This window comes from Lates calcarifer, linkage group LG7_1 (genome assembly GCF_001640805.2).
Source record: "Lates calcarifer isolate ASB-BC8 linkage group LG7_1, TLL_Latcal_v3, whole genome shotgun sequence".
Lineage (NCBI taxonomy): Eukaryota > Metazoa > Chordata > Actinopteri > Centropomidae > Lates > Lates calcarifer.
The window spans coordinates 5,300,189-5,321,939 of NC_066839.1; the positions used below are offsets into that span (position 1 = coordinate 5,300,189).

At 42.8% G+C, this 21,751-nt stretch overlaps 1 protein-coding gene across 1 annotated transcript; it reads right to left on the bottom strand.

Moving 5' to 3' along the window:
- Positions 1-517: 517 nt before the first annotated feature.
- Positions 518-13,093, bottom strand: tfap2b (transcription factor AP-2 beta). The gene is made up of 7 exons (XM_018685094.2): positions 13,004-13,093; positions 10,343-10,801; positions 8,870-8,924; positions 7,612-7,831; positions 7,218-7,336; positions 5,969-6,110; positions 518-1,484 (listed from the first exon to the last, which is right to left on the bottom strand). The coding sequence occupies exons 1-7, from the start codon at positions 13,049-13,051 to the stop codon at positions 1,193-1,195; spliced, it is 1,335 nt and encodes a 444-aa protein (XP_018540610.1). The 5' UTR covers positions 13,052-13,093; the 3' UTR covers positions 518-1,192.
- Between the last annotated feature and the right edge of the window lie 8,658 nt (positions 13,094-21,751).

A 21,751-nucleotide genomic window follows, 5' to 3' on the forward strand; every position in this document is an offset into this window, starting at 1 on the left:
GACCGGCAAAGAGGCCCGTGAATGCAACACGTACCATTGAATATCACAGTGAATGACAAGATCAGTGTTGGGATCAAACTAATTCTAATTTATCATTCAGAAAGTTGCATTTTCAACTATTTCACTCACAGCTTATCATTAATATTTCATGAAATAAGTAAAGGTAAATGCCCTCACATCATCTAATGAATGAATACTTTTTGAATAGATTAACCAGAAAGTGAGTTGGACCCCCCCCCCCCCCCCCTCCTCCTCCCCAAACTCTTCCAACTCTAGCTCGGACTCCATCCCTGGAGAAAAGGCGCAGGCTGCACACCTCGCATAATAAAACACATGGTTTATTATCAGTGTGATAGAAATGAAATCACTGGACAATTAGAAGCATGTCTACCCATCATCAGCACCATGACAACAGCTCTATAAGAACAGAAAAACACTGGATGAGTCCTGCCCCCCACCCGACCCCCAACAACCCATCCCTCCCGACCCCTTCCCCCACCCCACCCCAGCCGCCCCGTCCCAGCCCGCCGGCTCACAAAGGTCGAATCACAGATAAATAGGCCTACGCCAAAATAGCTGGTGCACCTATTTACACAACCATCCATTTTAAATTAATATAAATAAATATTTACACACATAAATTAACACCTTCCCTCCTCGTGCTCGTGTTAAATAACCAGACAAACCTGTTTCACAGATTCACAGAATACTCGTCACCCGAAATTTTCATACCCACAATGCTTTTTTTTTCCTGTGTGAAGACAAACACAAGCGCACGCACGCACGCACGTTCATTCACACACAAACAAACACACACACACATTGTTGTTTGCTGGCTGCTCACAGCGTCTCAGTCTCACAGGATGCAGGCAGGGGGAGCGAAATGGATGTAACACAGTAACCACCATGTCCTCGGGGGGAATGAAAAGAACGTAACACAGATGAAAAATCCCTCTGTGCTCTCTGACACTGGCCCACGGGTGTGTCTTCCTCTGCCTTTTTTTCTTCCTCTTCCTCCTCCTCCTCCTCCTCAGCCCTGTGTGTGGCAGGTCAGTCGCAGTGGTGTAAAGCTAGAAGTTAACGGTGTAACGCCTCTCTCTGTGTGAGTGTGTGGCCGCCTCCTGCTTCCCGGCTCTTTCTCCCTCTCTCTTTCCGTCGTCACTCCCCTCCCAACACACCTCCCCGCCCTGCTTCATTTCCGCTGCTTCTCCTCTTTGTCGCCGGCCTTGTTGCCGGCGTCCCCGTGCCGGTTGTTGGAAGGGTTGTTGAGAAACATCTTGTCGAGTCCTTTGAGAGCCTCGGTGAGGTAGTTCTGGAGGGCGGTGAGCGCGGCGCAGATGGCGGGCGACCCAAAGCCGTGCGTGATGAAGGAGAAGTGGGAGAGGCAGCTCTGGATGCCGGGCTCCAGGATGGGCGAGGGCCTCGAGTTGCCCAGGGGAGTCCTGTCCTGGGCCAGCAGGTCTGTGAACTCCTTACACAGCTGTCTGCAGGTGGGGAGAGAGAAGACACAAAGACGACGTCAGGAGGGAACTCTGAGTGAATGGCTGATTCAGTGTCATTAAATTTAATGACCACAGCCTTTATTCTGTGTTTCTTGGGAATGTTAATATTGGCAAGGCTGTCACTAAATGTAGACAACATATTAAAATCTCTCAGCTAAAACCAACAGTTCTCTTGGGGCCTCAAAACATCAGCTGCACATAATCTGGTTTGAGTTTCAGCAACAGTATATGAAATAAGATCTTTACCTCATCTTCTGTCAGGGGCCTATCAGTAATTTTTTGCCCCAAGCTAATACTGAAATACAGCCAGGGGACCTGCTAATGCAACACTGTGGGGAATTTAATCGACAGAGCTCATCGAGGAGATACTTCTAAGTTTAAAATCGCAGCAGACATCGGCTTTGTCAGCAAACCAGTACACAGTATAAAGTGTAAATGTACCCAAACCAGCCACTGCCTACATCTGTTACAGTGCCTCTGCAACTGTGTGTGTGTATGTGTGTGTGTAGGGGGGTGATAGTGAGGATATTTTGCAGCATGAGTTGCAGATGTTCTTGCACTGCTGACAGAAACTACTCTGAATTACAGAGAGAGTCTTATAGAGGAGGGAAACAGCAGCAGGGAGCTCTCTGGTGCTTTAACTGCATTAAGTGCAGAAAAAGAAGCACATTAACTTTAAGCTGTATTTTAGTGTGTCTCTTTTTTGGTTGTCAGTGATGTGGTTGCAGTAAATTATGTGGTGATATCTTCCAGTTAAAACCCCAGTAACACACAAATCACATCTCTACTGACCAAAGTCAGCAAAGGCCTGATTATCTGATGGCTCTAAAGATGATCTTGGCAGATTTTCCTGAGGTGTGAGGTGTGTTCAGAGGGATTTTACCCTCCCCGATCGATAAATATGAAACATGTTCTTAGAGGAAAGCTAAGCACGTACTCTGTGGATTGTCACGTGGAATGGAGCGTTAGCCAATCAGGAAGCACAAGAGACATCGTTGTTCGCCATGTTTGTTCACTCTAAAGTTGTGTTTGACGGTGTCAGATTTCGTGTTTTGCAAGTCCAGACTCTGGTTGTTGGTGGTGAATCTGTTAGTGTGTGGTGTGCTGTGACAGTCTATCCTCTGCACACAGTATAGAAAATCTGTTTTGATTTTAGTGTGTGCGAGGCTTCGATCCGTCCACTGCTCTCTGAGTGTAGCGCAGCACATGTAGAAATAATTGCAGTAATTTAGAGGATCAGGGGTGGTGCCACAAAGCTAAAGCAGCAATTCCTCCAGAATAGTATTTAAAAAAAAAAAAAAGAAAAAAAAAAAAAGACTTTAAATCAGCATTCAGACCATCAGTGAAACCCAGACTGATGAAATCCTTGCAGGTAGTTCAGCAGCTGCAGAAGGAAGCATGACCCCACCCACCTATTCACAGAGGAGGGAGGCGCTGGGAGCTTTGAGCTACAGCTCGCTGCATCAGTTCTGTGTTAATTAAGAGAAGATTTAAGCTGCTAAATGAGGACTCTCTGGTAAAATCTTGTAAAATCTTCCTCTGTCACGCGGTGAAAACTGCCTCTGCTCTAAACTGAGTGTCACATCAGTAGATTTCCAGGGTCACAGGAGTGGTTCCCTCCGTCTCCCTGCACTTATTTTATCCTACGCTTCGAGTGTTTATACAAGAATCTTGCACTATCATTACACAATAGGAGTTTAAGTCGAATGCATTAAATTTAGATGCAAAGAAATTCTAATTTCCCCTGATATTCCCGCATGACATAATGTATCCCAAAGGCAAAACACTCTCCCTCTTTTGTATCCCCTTTAAGTGATGCTCCTAAGGCCTTTTTTTGTGATGTAGCGTAGCAGTTTGTTTTGTTGTTGAACCCACTTTCCCTCAGCCTGCTTCTATCTACTTTTGTTTCATTTTGTGATTCCCTGTGTTTCCCAGAATGCCTTTGGAAAACAGAGAGAGAGAGAGAGCGCGAGCAGGAGTTGATGTAATCAGCTGCTACAGTAGGAGTTGTATACATGGAGCTGGATGCACCGTGAGAATTTTCCAATTGAGAGTATCGAGTATTTTGTTCCTTAGAAACGTGCCTTCTGATTGAACCCAGACAACAACTGCCTGTAAAGAATTTTATACCTTTTTTTGTTTGTTTTTTTAATTGTGAAAATTGCTGCAAAATTTACTTTAATTTACTTTCTTTCACTTTAACAGCTGATGTTTTTGTTATTATCTAAGGCATGTTTTTTCCTGCATGGCTATCAGACTGTTGTTTAAGCTTGATGAGTTCTCCATCAAACACCAAAATACACAAAGACGCTAATGCTAATAGCGCATTTTTCATTGCTGCACAAAACCCCTAGCTCGTGCTCGCTGTACAGTTCGAGGCCTTCACCATCAGGAACTAATTTTTAATTGTTAACGCGTGTGATTTGTGAGGAGAGGTCATTAAATGCTTCTTCATTCTTCACTACACGGCTTCACAGAGAAGAGCATCAGTGAGAGGAAATCACCTCTTCACCTTGTTCTCCTTGTTAAATTTCGGCAAATCATCCTCTGGTTTTAGGCCCACATTTTATATTCAAGAGACCCATCTCTCTCTCTTTCCCCCTCTCTCTCTCGGATTCATACTTGCACGCCCCATGCACACACTCACACACACACACATCCTAAGCGGCCTAAGGGCAGAGCTCCAGCAAATGAGTGACAGGCTGTGCAGGCCGAGCCCAGCTGGGGTTAGGGGAGTAGAGAGGAGAAGCCGCCACCCGGGGCTACACTCAAGGCTCTCGCTGTTGTTTTCTGGCGACTTGAAACACTTCACTGCTAAATAATGAATTTCTAACAGGCAGCACCGACACCCCCGTATTGGAACAGGTTTGAATCTGAGCATCAAACATCCACCACCAAACACACACATACAGCCTTACATACTGAGTATACCACACCAACACACACACAGAGTCAGACAGGCAGGCCAGCAGACAGCACTATTTATGCAAGCTAAAAATACAAGCTTCCTAAAGGGAGCTTCGTTAGGTGGTTTAGAGCTCTGCTCACAACAAAAACTCACATTCAGGGGAGTGAACGGACACAGATTAGGACCCTGTGTTAATTAGCAGAAGCCCTTCTTTTTGTTAATTGCAAAAAATGGCCAAAACCCTAAAGTGATTCTTCAATTTAATCCACATTTTTAAATCCACATCACTGCTGCTGCCCTGGTTTATCCCGCTCACTCGCTAAAGGTAATCACAAGGATCCCGGGATTCAATTCCACAGCTTTAACGGCCATAAAAAATGGATTAATATAAGTAACTTTTACGAGGAGAACCAGTAAAAATGGATCGCCTCTGAGACCAGAAGCAGAGGTCAGACACACTTGCAACCTCGGAGCTTGTTATTTTATAATGTCTGTGAGCTGTACAGGCAACATAAAAGTCTCCAGCGGCAAATAAGGTTCGTCTATACCTGAGCTAAAGGTTATCCTGCTTAGTTGTGTAGTTTGCATACAAAGTGATGGGATCACACTGCATCTGACACCTTGTTTTTATATATATGTGTGTGTGTTAAGAGTAAGTTTATGTCACAATCAGAAGGTGAAAATCAATGCTTTGCTTTGCTCTCGGCTTTAAAGCGGATTCCTGCTCGTTTCCTAAACGCTTCTGCTGAATTTAACTGCCCTAATTTTTCACCGTGGCAATTTTTCAATCAGCCGTTTTCATCACAGGTTAGATCCATACTGAGTTCAATGCCTTTCATTAGCAAAACCTCGCTCTTCCCTTTTCCAAATGTCACTATATACCATGCTCACCATGTGTGAGCACTGGTACTGTGTGTGATATAGAGTTAAAGCTGCAGAGTATATGTGAGGAGGCTTACACCCTCAGGGGAAAAGGAGGAAGGGGAGGTTTAAAGAGGGGGGGTCATAGAGGCCTCAGGAAAATGGGAGAGAGTTTAATTTCACGATAATTTCATTCAGCAGAAATATTCCTATTCAGAGAGGATGGGTGCCCTATTTTTCACCCCTGTATGTACAGTAAAGCAACTGAAAGCTTTATAAATGCTGGTAAAGTTTGAGCCCAAATACATGTTTATTTTAGATCTTTATTGCACTGAATTATGGGAAATTCTGCCGCATGAGACTATTCTAAGGTGGGAATATCTTAAGATTTATTTGATTTTTTTGTTGGACATTTGAACCCATTTCTGTCACTCTTCTATCTTGATGTGTTGACAGAGGCCTCTGACCTTTGTCCTCTTTATTTCCCACTATTCCTTCCTCTATTTGAATGCACCTAAATGTATTATTTTCAAACGAGTCAACAATATAATCACGTGCTTTAATCCCTTCACCAGTGGAATCTCCCTATATGCTTCACTGCAGACATGTGTGTTACATATTCCGTGACAGAAAAAAAAAACGCCCCATAAAAGACTATGAGGGAACAGAATCTAATCAAACGGTCCATCAAACTCACTTTGTCGCCAGCAGCATGTTTTTCCGCGTGTGCAGCTCGTTGGGGTCCGCGTGCTGCCGGTTGAGGTACTCGCTCACGGCTTTGGTGGGAAACTCCGTCTCGCAGATGTAACCGAAATCCCGGGCCAGGTGGACCGCCTCACCTGGAGGGGAGGGGAGGGGGGGACGGGGGGTAATAATAATCAATGTAAATATAATGTAATCAAACAGTGAGCTACAGGTAATGTAAGTATTTTATAGAGATTTATGCGAATTTCTATTTTAACTTTCACTTTTATCATGGGTCTGTGCTGCAGAAATTCTTAGATCCAACAAATTATTTATTTATTCATAATTATTAGTATTTATTCATGCTAATTTCCTGGTTGTCCTGTGCAGGATATATTTATTACAGACGACATATTATCTTTTTACGCACCAATTGCCTCTAGTAGTCCTCTCCTGACACAAAAACGATCGAAAATGTTCAAATAAAATCCAGCTTTTATTGTGAAAATTAACGATATAAGATAATTAGTTGGTTTGCATGATTATTAAAAAAGAGGGAGCTACTCTGTTTTGCGTTTTGAAGGAAAGAATGAACAGTAAAGTGTGAGGAACAGCCAATGAGGCAGGAAAAAACAGTAAATCCTGGATTTAGTCAAAAATATTTCAACTATATTTCCATGTTAGCTGGTTGCAGGACAGTGTTGCTTTAATTCAAACGAACAAGTGGTAAAATCAATCATGAACATCACACAGAAATGAGCTTCATGTGCAAAGTAATTTGTTGTAGCTAAAATGTTGGTGTCCAAACTGTCGCTTTTAATTACCTAAATTAATTTAACAGACCAAACCGCGCACTCAACATGCTCAACGCTGAATATTTATTTCCCTGGCGCTGCTGTCATCCAGGTTTTACAGCTACAGTGAGCCTGTAAGGTCATGACCTTTGCAGCCCCAGGTTTTGGCCGTGCGTAATTCTCGGTAATGTTGGAGCTGAAGCTCGTTTCTAAAAATTATTTTTATTTTTAGTGGCGCATTTTGACTCTGGGCGCCAGTTGCTTTTTCTTCTTCTTGCTTGCGCTGAATGTTATTATTGAGTTCACTGTGTTTGAGGCCGCTCACACTGGGCTTTGAGTTAGTTTTGGGCAGTGAGTAGAGAGGGATGATGTGTTTGCTTTACTTACAGACAATAAATAAAAGATATTAGAGGTTTCTGTGTCAGAGGAGAGGTGTATTTCCGCAGTTTCAAAGTAAAAATCAATCACCTTCTACGAGAGATGTTAATAATGTGACATTGGCAGCTTTGCGTCTTCCAGCAGGTAAATTCAGTCCAATCTTCTCCAGCTTTTCCCTCAGACATTTCCCACCGTTTTTGGACTTTGCTCTGCAGAAACAAAGGAAACAGTCGTGTAAAAACGCGTGATCAGACCACTGGATGTTCACCTTAACTGTGCACTGAAATATCAACAGACATTGACAATAATAACGTATCAGCTTGTGCTCCACTTTGTCTCCAGAGATTTTAATGTTAAGTAGAATCTTTGTGGAGGCTTTAATTAACAGATTCTACTGCTCACTGAATGAACCACAGGCTTCCTGAGACTTTTCTTTCCGCCATGACTCTGCGTCAAAAACCCTGCTCTGAGGCTTCAGTCGTACCTTCTCAACACGCCCCCCAACAAGGAGGCGTTGAGGCACTCGGGCGGGGACAGTCTCCTCTGCACCTCCCCTACGGTCACTTTGTACTTGGAGGTGGAGCTGAGCAGCGACAGGCGGCCCGGTACCGAGCAGAACACCTCGTTTATGTTGACGGTGACTCCACCGATCAGCCCGTCCTTGCCGAGCATCAGAGAGCCCACGTTTTTGGGCGGCATGGGAACTGAAAGAGGGAGGTTAGAGGCACGATGAGTGGACGTGTTACATAACTTTATTTTTTTAATAAAGGGAAAACATCCTGATATGACTCAAGTCTTAAATCTTTAAATCCGTCTCCTCTGTTAAACTTCAAGACCACGCGCTCTCAGAGAGCGTCCCTGGCCTAATGAGGCGCCCACGCGCCGGGCATTTGCTGTTATTTAATGTCGCGCGACATTCTCATTACAATATTATCGATTGTTGATTGGCTCGCGCTCCCAAATCGCATTAACCACCTCCCCGTCTTTTCTCCACGGCCGGTTTAACTCCCACCAGCAGCACTGGATGCTCCTTCATCCAGCGTGTTAATGCTCGCGCTAATGGCGTACTAAAAAAAAAAAAAAAAGAAGAAGAAGAATCAAGCAGCCAGCCAGCCTCGTGTATGCATGCGTAGGGGCCAGTGCGAGGGGGTTTTGATGGCTCCACGGGGGATAATACCGCAGATTAGCTCTAAACGAGCTCACGAGATCTCCGTGAGCGGTGCCATTTATTACATCAGCGGCTTAAATGCCCCGCGGGGAGCTCAGTCACTCAACATCCCGTAACTAAATCACCGCACATCATCAGAGCGGCAGCATGGCAGCCTGTCAGCGACACACTGCCTGCGAGTCAATATACCGGGATCGTTAACCCGCGACCTCACGCTCCTCCTCAACCCTGCATGGACCCAAAAACACAGCGTGGAGATGAGATACCTGCTCCAGCTGTGGCACAGATTTACTGTTGTTTTACTTATCATCATATTTCACAGCACACATTAAAACAAATAATATAACGGTAAACAGAGATAAGAAATATATATCTTCCCTTTAATAACATATGTCAACAATCTCAAAAAAATTTACGCATATTTTTCCCCCAGTTATTGTATTATTTGTCAATATATTTGATATTTGTGTTAAATCTTGTCATTTTTATCATATTGCTGCAGTGGAAGAACAATTGCTCACACAGAAATGCGTAAGTGTGTGTAAAAAGTGTGTGTGTGTGTGTGTGTGTGTACCTTTCTTAATTACTGATTGATCCAGGATGTTCGTCCCGTTGGTGTCTTCAATAGTCTGTCAAAACCGAGATAAATACAAATCATTATAGACCGCTTTATACACCGTCATCCATGTCCTGATACTGTATAATAAGCCAGTTAACGAGCACGTGGAGCTAATTTTTAGTGTTTGAGTTGAATTTAATCAACATTAAAAATCCTGCAGGACTCAGTTCAGATTCAAAAAGCAGAGAAAACAGGGAGTTGTTTGTCTCCACGCTGCAGTAAAATCTAGTTTATAATCCACTGGTTTAGTCATCATGACTTAGCTCGAAAAAAGCTATTCAGAAAAAAACTCATTCATCATCCTGCGAGATAAATTCCCTTTTAACTAGACCCGATGTCATCACTTGCTTCAAACCCGCATGAAAAGAAAAGAATAGAGAAAAAAATGAATAATTTGTTAAAACAAATTTATGTGGAGGTTAATAAATGCACGACACAAATACGGAAAGCCAAGAAATGAGAATCTGTTGTGGAGGTTAAATGGCAAACAACTCGTGATGGTTGTGCCCTGAGGGGGGGAAAACGAGGGGAAGATGAAATCCTACACAGCTCCACTATAAAGTCTATTTCACAAAGTCGTTGGTAGCTTGCTTTGTGTATTTGGCACCTTAACAGCTCACAAATAAAAATCTATATCAGCCTGTAAAACAAAAACGACAGCCTTCAAATCCTATAAATGCAGTGGCAACAACAGAGGGAGCATGGCTAATAATATTACTACGAATAATAATAATTTTGCACAAGTTTAAACAGGTTTCAAAACAAAAAAATGCAGTTTTTCCATTTATCAAAATTAATAAAGTATAGCAGCATCTTCTCCACACTTCCCTCCTTTAAATATTATATTAAGAATCATGTCCATCTTCAGCATCCCTCTCATCAGACATGTCTCAGGTCTCCTCCTGTAACACAGTTTGTTTCGCTGTGGGCCATTTGCGTTTCCAGGCTACAGCTGCTGTGCAGAGTCCAGCCCTGAGGGAGCTGCTCTGAGTTCACTGACCTTAACTCTGAAGGCACGGGAAACATGCGGAGACAATGAAGGAGACAGCTGTCTACAATTACCAGACCGCTGCTTCCACTGGAACACTGTTTATTTCTATTCATTTATTATTTTTCATTTTAAAAAGCAGCATCCAGACTGAGAAAAGGCTGCTGGACGGTACGTGTGTGGATTTTAGATCAAATTCAATCAGTATAAATGGTGATAATTGCATTTGAATAGATTTAATATCTGCTGTTAAGATAATATTCAGTAATGGTAGAAATGCAGTGGATTAATCGTTGTTTTGTCCGCTGCTCCCTGACTTTAAATCGCTCTGCAGATTTATTTCTCGTGTCAGAAATCCTTAAAATTACTTTAAAAAACAAAACAAAAATCACAATTGTGGCAGGAAAGTCTCACATTTAGCCCTGTGACCTTTGACTCACCTGAACATCCTCCATACCGTGCAGCCCGTGCAGCAGTCCGTCGCCCATACCGGGCTCCAGTCCCGGGTGAGCGGAGTGCAGCAGCACGTCGGGCCGCCGCACGCCGTAGTCCCGCCGCGGGTCCAGCCCGGACAGCTGAGGCAGCGAGGCCCGAGGCTGCGCCAGCAGAGCGGAGCTGTCCATCCGGTCCCCGGCGGCGTCCTGCCGCTGCCGCGCCCCCCATGCGCCCTGCTGGCTCTGGTGCAGGGAGTTCAGGGAGTACGGGTCGCTCACGTGGGAGTACGGGTCCTGGCTCTGGTAGTGAGCGAGCGGCTGGTACGGCGGCGGGAAGTACGGAGGCTGGAAGTCCGACGAGGGCGCGTGAGACAGCGGCGGCGCGCTGGAGTAGGGTCCCGCGTGCGATACCGAGCCCAGCTGGGACAGGCGCGAGCTGTGGCTCGAGACACCGTCATGCCGGTCCTTGAGGAGGGTGAAGAAGGAGAACAGAGAAGAATTAGATCCACATTCAGAGGAAGTGAAACCACATGGAGGCCCAGGATCATGATGCGTTTATTAGAGTATTGCCCCTGGTGCTGCAGCCAGAGAGTAGCCTAAATGGCATTGGATCTCCTGAACAAAAAGCACATAAGAGCCTGGAGGTAAAATGTTACAGTCTAATTTAAAATGTCTCACAACGAAAACCTCACAGCAATATCTACGGATTCAGCGTTTACGCAAAGGAGCAGTGAAACACACAGAGGGGAGAGAACTCACCGCAGTGGAGTAGGAGTGAACTAACATCTGTAAACCCTCTGTCGGTGTCACGAGCGGGCTCACGGTAAAACAGCAGGGCAGTGAAGACGTTGCCGGGCCGGGACAGCCAAACTCATTCCAGGTAAAAAGCAGCGCGTGTTGTTGTGTGCAGGCTCGGCCCTGGTCTCACAGCTCCATACAGAACCTTCCTTCGCCCGGAGCTGCCGCCGCTCTGACTGTGAGCACCGAGCTCCCGCCTCTACCCCCGGTATATGGTGTAATTGTTATTCATGACTGGGACTTACAGGAATATTAATGTGCGCGAGGCAAGGGACTGGCGACACATGGAGCGTGAAGCCTCTCGCGCAACCGTGAGTGACGTTTAAATTCCGTGGAGAGCCGAAGCGACGCGCGAACAGCAGGAGATAGAAAGAGGGTTTCTCTCTCTCTCTCATCGAGCGCAGGAGAAAAGCGAACAGCGGCGCTCAGAGCCGCGAGGAATCCCCCAGCACAAAAATAACCGCTGTGGGGGCCTTTTGTGGGCAGGGAAAGCGCACTGTCCCGCCTTTGGAGACAGTTTTGCGCAAACTATTTTTGCGCAAACGAGTGTTTGACGTTATAATAAACCAATATAAGGCGTTAGAAGGCGATATAAACAGCTGGGTTTGCTGTAAAGCTCAGTATCATGACACTAACAGCACCAGGGTGACGGGTTCGTTTCCCTCAACCTTTGAGCACGTGTAAGACAAAGTACAATTCACCCACTTTTACGCACAGACGCAAAACACCTGCACAAAGGTGAACTCATCGAACACACAGCATTTTCCTCCTCTCACTCAAACTAAACTCACTCCAGGAAAATAAAGGGCGGCTCCTGTTGTGTTGCAGCTGCCTTTTATTACTCAAAGCACACACTCGAGACACTACATGGGGGCGCGTGAGGGGGCTCGCGTGAATGGTGTCACGAGTCAAAAGAAGCGATTAAACTTTATATTGTAGACCAACACAAGCCTCCTCTTTGCCCTCTTGGATGACTTGTTTAACAACATCAGCAGCCTCTCCTCCCCTCGCGCCGTGGGAGAAAAGCCATGTGCGGCACGAGACAAGGGGCTTCCCACCGGGCTTGAGCCGAGGGGCCTCGCGAGCAGCCCTCTTTTTTCCTTTTCTTCTTCTTCATCTTCTTCGTGTTGCTTTGTGCTCGAGCCCATTCAGCGGCGAGCCGGCCGGAGCAGCCTTTTCGCCCCTCCGCGCGCGCGGCGGCATTTCTAACCCCCTCCCCTCTCTCTCCCTCTCCCATCGCTCGTTTCTAAAAAATTATTGTTCTGGGATCAAAGCCAAACGATTTACATACTTCTGACACATCACCCTGCTCTGACCCAGCGTTTCTCACAGTTATTTTCTATTTTGCTGCGATTTAAAATAAAAAATAAGACATTTATTTATTTTTAAATGCATATTTTTGTCTATTTTTGACGATTTTGGCAGAGATATTTTCAACTATAAATTTAAGTTGTTTGTTTATTAAAAACGCAGTGCCACATTTAAAAACATATCCAATTTAAAGAAATATTAAATACAGATTATTTGCACCTACTGTCAAATATTTTCCTGTTTTTTTAACCACCTGATTCAAACAGTGGATGCAGCTGCACCGTAGCCACAAACACACATAAAATAAGACAAAATCTCAGAGAAATTAGCCCACATGACCAGAAATTTCTATCTGAACGAATTTTTCATCCAGTGGAATGTCCTCTAATTCATATTCACAGCCAGCAACATCACAGAATAACAGGCCTAAAGCCTCCTGGAAAACACCTCACTGAACTTAACAATGTCCAACACTTCATTATTTCCTCTAAAAAAAAAAAAAGCAGGTGTAATAAAGTCTATTTCCCCAAGACACAAACAGCTGGACGACAACGTTACCTCATAAATATCTTCATACTTGACATTCTCAACTAGTTTCCACAGCATGGTCGCTTCTCCCGGTGTCGGTAAACCGAATGCAGCCAAGTGAGGAAGGGATGTCTCAACTCTCTCTCTCTCTCTCTCTCCCTCTCTCCCTCTCTCTCTCTCCGCCCTCTGTAAAGTCAGGCAGCAGGCTTTGTGAATGGGGAACCCCTGTGTAAAAACCTCCACTACTGTGGAAGATAGGGCGGGTTGACAGCAGCAGCAGCAGCAACAACAAAAAGAGAAGGAAAAAATTACAGGAAATACATGTTTTATTTATCTCATGTCTCTGCAGTTCACAAAATAAAAGCACAATCAGTTAACTAAAGGCTTAATATTGTACACAGCTGTGGTAGACGGTGAATCTGAAGGCACCACATCCATAGCTGCTGCTCTTACACTGCAATTTATTTAATTTTATTGGGTGGAGAGAGTGTTGCAGTAGCTCATAATAGATTTACATAAAGTGAAAAATGAATAAAATTATTAGTTGGACTGCAGGGAGCATGGATGAGGCATAAAATTGACGTCTACATACACACAGGCGACAAATTAAAGCAAAAACCAACATGAAAATCAATCTTTATAGCTTTCTGAGTCATTTTTGGTTCCTGTTTTCTTATATTTCATAATATCAGATCTGTGAGAAAGTCTGATGTATTGTAGATTATAAATATATTAAAATGTTGTCAATAAACTAAGCCAAAATAAATAAATAAAGGTACTGGTCCACTGGCAGCCTCCAGAAAAGTTTCATTCCTCCTTGGCATTGACTCTCCAGGTCCTTGGCCAAGTCTGCTGCCCTCTGTGGAAGCATCAGAGTTTTTCTACTCATCTGCTCAAATTTGTCCTTTAATTTGTCTCCTGTTTGTACATTTGTTTGCGTTTACTAAGCCTGTATAGACTGGGAACTTAAATTTGAATGACACAAATTAAAAAAAAGCAGCTACTACTACACAACTACTTTACAGGACACACTAACTTTTCCATATTTTGCTCTAATAGCAAAAGTTATAGAGCAGGCTGCACCATCCTGCAGGTGTAAGAGCAGCATGATGAATGGAGCTCGGGTTGAAAATAGAACCCGCTTCATAGCTGGAAGTTAGATTAGAGTGTAGTTTATTGATCTATTATCCTAATTAACAGTGGCGTGTAGGATTGTGGTGTTACATTTAGACCCACAAGCTGACTTTGGCAGTGACTTATGTGGAAACTGTTTGTTCTTCATACATCCAACCAGCACGGCTCCATACACTCACACTGACACAAGACAGAAAAATAGTAAGCACTGGAATAATTACACATGCATTATTCATAATTATGTTACCAGGTGTGTGTTATTACATGTGGCTTTATACGTGCAAGGTGGATGTAAACATGGCTGCACAATACATTATGAGATTGACTTTGAATTTGATGGCTCAGCATTAAAATATTTTATAGTCACAGTGCATCATATTGTAGTGAAGGGACACAGAGAAAACACTGCAGTATTTCAGCTTTATCAAGACATTTATATGTGATTACTTTTACTAACATAATGTAGTTTTGCTGTGGAGTCTCACAAAAGATTAGAAGGCAAAAATATTTGCGTTCTAATGACAATAAATCAAATGTTATATAAAAAACCTGTTATTAAGATAAAATCAAATGTTCAGGAAGTCATTTTTTAAACTTATCCTCAGGTAGAAATGACAGCTGTTACCCACTTCATCTCTTTGGTGCATAGAACATTTTCATTCCTTTAAAATAAACTACTTGCATTCAGCAGATACAGTGCCCACACTCACCTGGCACTTTATTAGGTACACCTGATCAACTGCTTGTTAATGCAAATATCTAATCAACCAATCATGTGGCGGCAGCTCAGTGCATTTTGTCATGTAGACATGTATAGATATTAACATGACACAGACTCAAATTCAGCCAGTTTTCAACAGTTCTTTCCCGACACTTTGTGATTTACGTCTCCTTTAAATGAAGCAGACGTATAAAACTAATGAACAGCTGCACATTTCATTCAGTTAGATTAGATGTTTATACCCTTGTACTTGTTTCCTCTTCACCATGTTTTATATTTTAACTGATTAGTGGAGAATTCACAGATTTGTGGACACAGAATCGTTTTATTTGTCAAGGTTAAATTTTAAAAATCTAATTAAAATCCTTAATAAACAGGAGAAATGTTTGCTAACTGTCACATATCCCTACTTACCACCACTCCTGACTTATTCTTGTTCAACTGTGTGTAAACTGCTCCCCCTAGTGTCTGAACACCACACATGCACCCATTAAAACTGAATCGAGGGAGACAAATCCTTTATACATAATGTGTTATTGCCCTGTAGTTTCCACCTTAGAAGGCCTCAGTGCAGCTGGTCAAGTCCCTTTCTTTCTAATGCTGTTTTTAAATGGAGAAAGGAGGATTTTTTTTAAAGATAAATCTACATGATATGGCTGTTAAAAGTTGACAGGAGCTGTTATTCAGGATGTGTTTTAAGGAGGAAGTAAATGCTGCCCTGAGTGGCTTCAGTTCATGACGTTTGGGTCTGGACTGACTCATATATGGTCTGTATATCTGCCTGCACACAGTCGTATCTCTGCGTATGCTCTCTCTGACGTGGCTGCCACGCTGCCAAGCCCCTTTGATGTTTGATGCAAAAAAAAACAAAAACCAAACTGCCACTGAGAATACCAGACATGAATGTTTAAAAAGCACGGCTGTTCCCATGTTCTCTGGAATGACCCCCTGCCAAAGATTCACCCATCCCTCTCTCTTTCTTCCTCACACACACACACATATATATATATATATACACAAACACACACACACATGGCAGGGCATATGACTGTCAGCAATGACAGATGTCCTGACAGTCTGGAAGTCTGCAGGCATGGTTGTGGTCGTTGTCCTGCAGGGGCTTTGACACACGATGTATCAGCATACATTACGCACATGTCACACTAACACTGCTCTATCTGCTCCCTGTCTTTTGTTCTCAGCCATCGATAAATGAGACACATTTGTCTTCATTTTTTGCTTTTCCCTGGGATTTCAGTCCGGAGGAGGCCAGGGACGGTTTTAACTCTGTCTGCTTCAGTTTTAGTCCTTTTGTATTCGATAATAATCAGTGTGATAAGACGTCCTTGTTGAGGGGAAATCAGCACAATAAGTGTGTTAAATAACTGGACTTAAGGTGGAAAAACAGCGGAGTAATCCTTTAATCATTTAGTTGCTTCCTTTACATGTAATTGTCCACAAGTGCTGACACAAAGCAAAGGAAACAGACTCACAGACACAATTATTGACATATAAAAACTCTCAAATTCTACTATTATTAATGCACTGGTACCAGTGAGACAGTGTGGGGTAGTATGATGAACTGTATTATAATAGCACTGATGAAATGGTTCAGCAAAACCGTGAAATCTTCTACAAAAATCAGAATTATTGTTGAATTTTGATTCCAAAAGACTGGAAAAGAGGGAACATCTGGTTATTTATGATTGTATATTTCCAGTATTTTATAGTGCATGTTTTGTCAGTGATTTATACAGTTTGTTGGCAGACAGGAAAATTACTCAAATTGCTCATTATTTCCAGACTTTTTTGTGGTATTACTGCAGCGTTCTGGACTTAAGCTCTTGGGCCTGGGCATACATTAGTAATTTAATTAATTTATTACTTCAACAAGTATTAAAACACCTCAAGATTCATTTTCCTTCTATATCTGTATCCAGACTTTCCTTTTCAAACCTAATCCTAGTCACATCATGGGGGGTTGTGATTGTGCTCACTCAGGCTGCAGTTCAGCTGCCGACCACTAGGTTGCACTAGAGCACCACAGAAACAGTGGGTGAAGGCTCCAACATGGAGACCTGAGTTCAGCTTTGATTTGGTAAACTGCAGGAAACTGTGTCTCAAACCTTTTAAATGTGAGAAATGGGACTTGAGCGTGCAATAAGAAAAATGTCAGCGGTATTTATTTGTAAGACCTGAATTATTCTAAGTCACAGGAGACGTCTTGATAGGTCAAACACGGGTGTAAATGACGCTTCAGTTTCTCGTCCTTTTATTGCACATGTAGGCTCACTGTCATGGTTTACTGGGACACAAGGATAAAAGAGTTGTTGTTAACGTTAGAGGCAACACCTGTGCTTTTATGAGGAATCCAAAAAGGCCTTTACAGGCTCAGGACTTCCTCTAATGCCACAGAAGCATCAGTGTTTCCATGTTGGCAGACTCACCAGTGGCTGTCCAGGTTTTGGAGGTTGTTGGGTACAGATAAAACCATGGATAACATCTTTTTAAACTGATAAAATGGCTGAATCCTAGTCTGAGTTAAAGGATGAATTCATGCTTCCATGTCAACCCAACTCCATTATGCTGCATTATTAAATAAACTGTAGCTTCCACATCCAGTTTCCTCTCAGGATCTGATTATAGAGATGGAAGCAGAGCAGGATGATCATCACTAATGAAGAACACGGTGCTCTTGTCTTTTGCAGTAGCTCCTGTGGTGTGTGTTTTTACGTACGTGTGTGAGTGTGTGGGGGTTGACAGGGACAGTCGGGAATGACGGGCTGAGGAGAAAAGGCCTTGAAGGTTCCTGGGACTGAACGGGGATCAGGACAGAGGAGGAAGAGGTTTTAGCAGAGAAGCCAGGGAGGAGGAGGAGGAGGAGGGGGAAGAAGAGGAGGAAGAGGAGGAGGAGGAGGAGGAGGGGGGTTATAGCTTCAGAGGAGAGAGACTGGAGAGATGGGGCTTAGAAGTTGGCAGAGTTTGGTATTCGTGACTGTGGGGCTCAGTCAGCAGGAGTTATAGTCCCACTGAGACCTCAGACTGTTTAATTCACTTCTATATAAATGGCAGTATTCATTGCATGCATTTCTGGTTTGAAGATGTTCATTTTTTTAGCGTGTGTTCTGCATGTTAACTCACTTCCATGTGCAAATATCTGCACTGCACTGAAAAAAGGGGGATTCATAGATATAATTGGATAATAAACAATATGGCGCTGAATGGGGAGAATAGTGAAATAGAAAATCAGCTCTGATGCAGAGCAGTTGCATTGTAATACGATCAATAGCCCGTGTGAATAATGCATCGTCCGCCCCATCACATTATGCGTTGCTGATGTCAAACTTGTGATTCATTCTTGTCCGTTTGTCAATTTACAGAAACTCCGGCAGAGGCGATGTATCGATTTAATTTTCCAGCTCATTTTGATCAAGCTGCTTATTATTCTAATGCGGGGTCAGCGGGGACGCCTTTTCGCCGGGATTACATGTTTATCACGCAAGTAATAAACAAAAGTGTGATTAAGTTACTCTCTGTGAGTGTATGTTTGCGTGTGTGTGTATCTCTGTGTGTGTTCGTGCTCATTTGTTGCTGCTCGTACCCTCCAGTGAGATGCAGCAACCATCAAAGAGCCAATTTAGAAAGCTGCTTCGCTTCATACACATCACTCTGTTCCAGCTTCACACACACACTGGTCGAGATGCATGAGTTTGATTATATATCAGGCTGATTCCTCCTTATATCAGCCGCTCATAGGAATGAACTTCTCTCCCTGCAGCTGACAGTATAAAGTCATCATAACACGTTCTTTTAAAAACAAAAGCAAAAAAAAAAGAAAAAAAAAAAAAAAAAAAAAAAGATCTGCTTACATCCGTATATTGGCATGAAGTCAGTTAACCATCCAAATCAAGCAGAAATGCTGCGTTCAAGTCATGTTGGACTTTCTATAACTGTGTAGACTCCATTTACAGAGGTGGAAAAAAGTTTTCAGACGCCCCCATTTGTGAAATATTGCATTAAGAATCAGTCTTAGGTCTTCAAGTGCAATTTCTTTTAGTACAGTCACAGCCAAAATACTAAACAAATCCTAAAAAAGCCATTAAAAACGTATGTATAAAAATACATAAGAAATTTTGGTACCAGTGATCCACTAATGAAGGTTGTGCGTTTTATTAAAAGACACATTGTTGCCGTGCTTCGTGTCTATATAAAGCCAGCACATTTGAAAGTTCTTCAGAGACAAAAATGGCTAAAACAAGAAACTTAACGCAGGAAACAGGCCTGAAGATACAGATTCTCAGCCAGGAAGTGCAGATGCAGTCCTTCAGCAGTTGGAAACACTCTGCAGAAATACAGACGAACCAACAGCTTGGAAGACAAACCAAGATCTGGGCGTCCAAGGGTTTCTTCAGCAGGAAATGACTGCATCCTGATCCGCATGTGCAGGAAAAAAAAGCCGAATGACATCACAGGAGCTTCAGCAGCGGTGGTCAAACCAAACTGGTGTCCAGTTTTCCACCTGCACTGTACGTGGCCGACTTTTAGATCATGGCTTAAGGTCCTACAAGGCTGTCAAGAAGCCCCTGATCCAGTGAGAGACAGAGAAGACAGCCAGGAACTGAAAGAAGATTCTGTGGTCAGATGAGTCCAGTTTCCAGCTTTATCCTCCTGATAATGTGAGGGTACACAGAAGGCCAGGCCAAGCTTTATCTCCAGCATGTACAGTAGCTACTGTCAAGCGTGGTGGAGGCACATTGAACTCTGCCAAGTACTGTGCCATTCTCAAAACCCACATGCTCCCTTCTGCACGTACACTGTTCCGTCAAGGTCAAAACTGGATGTTTCAACAAGATAATGCCCCTCGCCACAGATCCAGGGCCAGGAGAACTTGGCTGCAGGACCACTGTATCCAGGTCTTAGAGTGGCCAGCTCAATCCCTGGACATGAGCCCCATTCAAAATCTGTGGTGGATTATCAAAAGGTCTGTTTCAAAGCATAAACCAAAGAATTTAGAAGAATTAAAAGCAGTAATTCAAGAAGAATGGGACAAGATTACCCCTCAGCAGTGTGAAAGGCTCGTGGGGAACATACCAGCCAGGATTAGAGCTCTACTGCGTGCTAATAGCAGGACTACTAAATATTCATTTGATGATGTGAAGGTTCATTTAGTTTTTGTTCAGTTTTGAACACATTCTGTTACTTGTTGACTTTGATACCAACAATGTTGAGAACTGACATTGAAACTGTCAAGAATTAGTTTTGTTAGTTTTTCTTGTAAACAATAAACAAAAAAATATTATTTGTATTATTGTTTGTGGCTGTCTAACACAGCCACATCCTTTTGAAACACAAAAAAGATTTTCCCCCAAATAATTCATGACAATATTTGAGATTGTGTAAAATTTTAAGGGTGTCCGAAAACTTTTTTCCACTGCTGTAAATCAACTTCCTGGTGGTGAAAAGTGAAAATGTAAACACTGTCAGTCTCCTTGAAGAGACACATGCAGCAGATATATCCAGCAATCCACCATAACCAGCTACAACCCCCCGCCCTCTCTGAAGTTTGTTTGTGGCTAATCGTAAAAGACGATTTTGGATCAAACTGTTCTGATGAGTAAAAACCCTGGAGCAGTGAAAAGCTGTTCCTCTGTTTCCTCTGACAGAACCTGAACGTGGCAAAGAAACACAAACAAACAGATAGAGGGGAAAATTACGGAGTAAAGCAGAGCTGCAGCTAACAATTTTTATAACTGACTAATGACTGGATTATGTTTTGGATTAACTGTTTAGTCTGTAAAACATTTTCCAGAGCAGAGACTTTCAGAGCAGCATTGAAAAACCCACAAAGACTAAATTTACAGTGATTTAAAACAAAGAAAAGCAGCAAATCTTCACGATTTAAGAGGCTTGAGCTGGAGAAAATGTAGTATTTTTTCTTCGTAAATGACAATTATTAAAATGTTGATTCATTTTTAAATCAGATTATCATGTACTCAGCTAATTGTTTCAGCACCAAGTCAAAATATGATGCTAATTTCTCAATGGCAGTTCTGTAATGCACAGATTGTTAGACGTTTCCTTCTTTATTTCTTTATTGTGTTGTTTGAAACACAATTTTTCCAGTAAGATAAACTGTATTGCAGGTGTAGACAGACTGGTGTTGCTGCTGTGCAATAATGCATCACTGTAAAAAAGAAAGAAAAGCAAAACACCTGAGGGAAAACTGTAATTTACTATTTGTCATCATGCATTTTTTGGACGTTTTTGCAATGCATTATCAATGCTTTGGCTTTGTCCCAGCATCATAAAACATTGACTGCAGGTGTGTATATTTTTTGGAGAGGGGGGGTAACACCATCTGTCAAACACCAGACCGAACAATAATAACAGCAAGACTGGGAATATACTGGGATCCTGCACCTGTGTCACTTCCTTCCTTTACATCACTTTACCTCTGTTACTCCTCCACCTGAGGCTTCACTTTGCATTGATTGAGTCTGACAAACCGATGCAGGCGTCACTGCAAATGCATCCTGTGTGATGATGTATTTTTTGTGTGTTACAAGCAGTGGACGTGACCTCCTTTTTTTATTTTTTATTTTTTTTAAATGACTGGAATATGAAAGAGTAAACAGAACCTACAGAGCCCGGATGGAGATGCCAGCAGGCAGCTGCTCCTCTCTCTGTTTTATCATCTGATTCTCTTTTTCTTTTTCTTTTTTTTGAAATATAAATAAGCAGAAAACCTGACAGAAGTCGCTCAAACTGAAAGAAAACACATGTGCTCGCGCACACAAAGCAGGCTTTTGAACTTTTCTGTAGGTAGAGCCTTCTCTCACAACATTAGAGACCAACTCTGACTTTTTATAATTTGAACACTGAGAACTCATATGGATAATTCACACTTGCTGGCTTTGATCTAT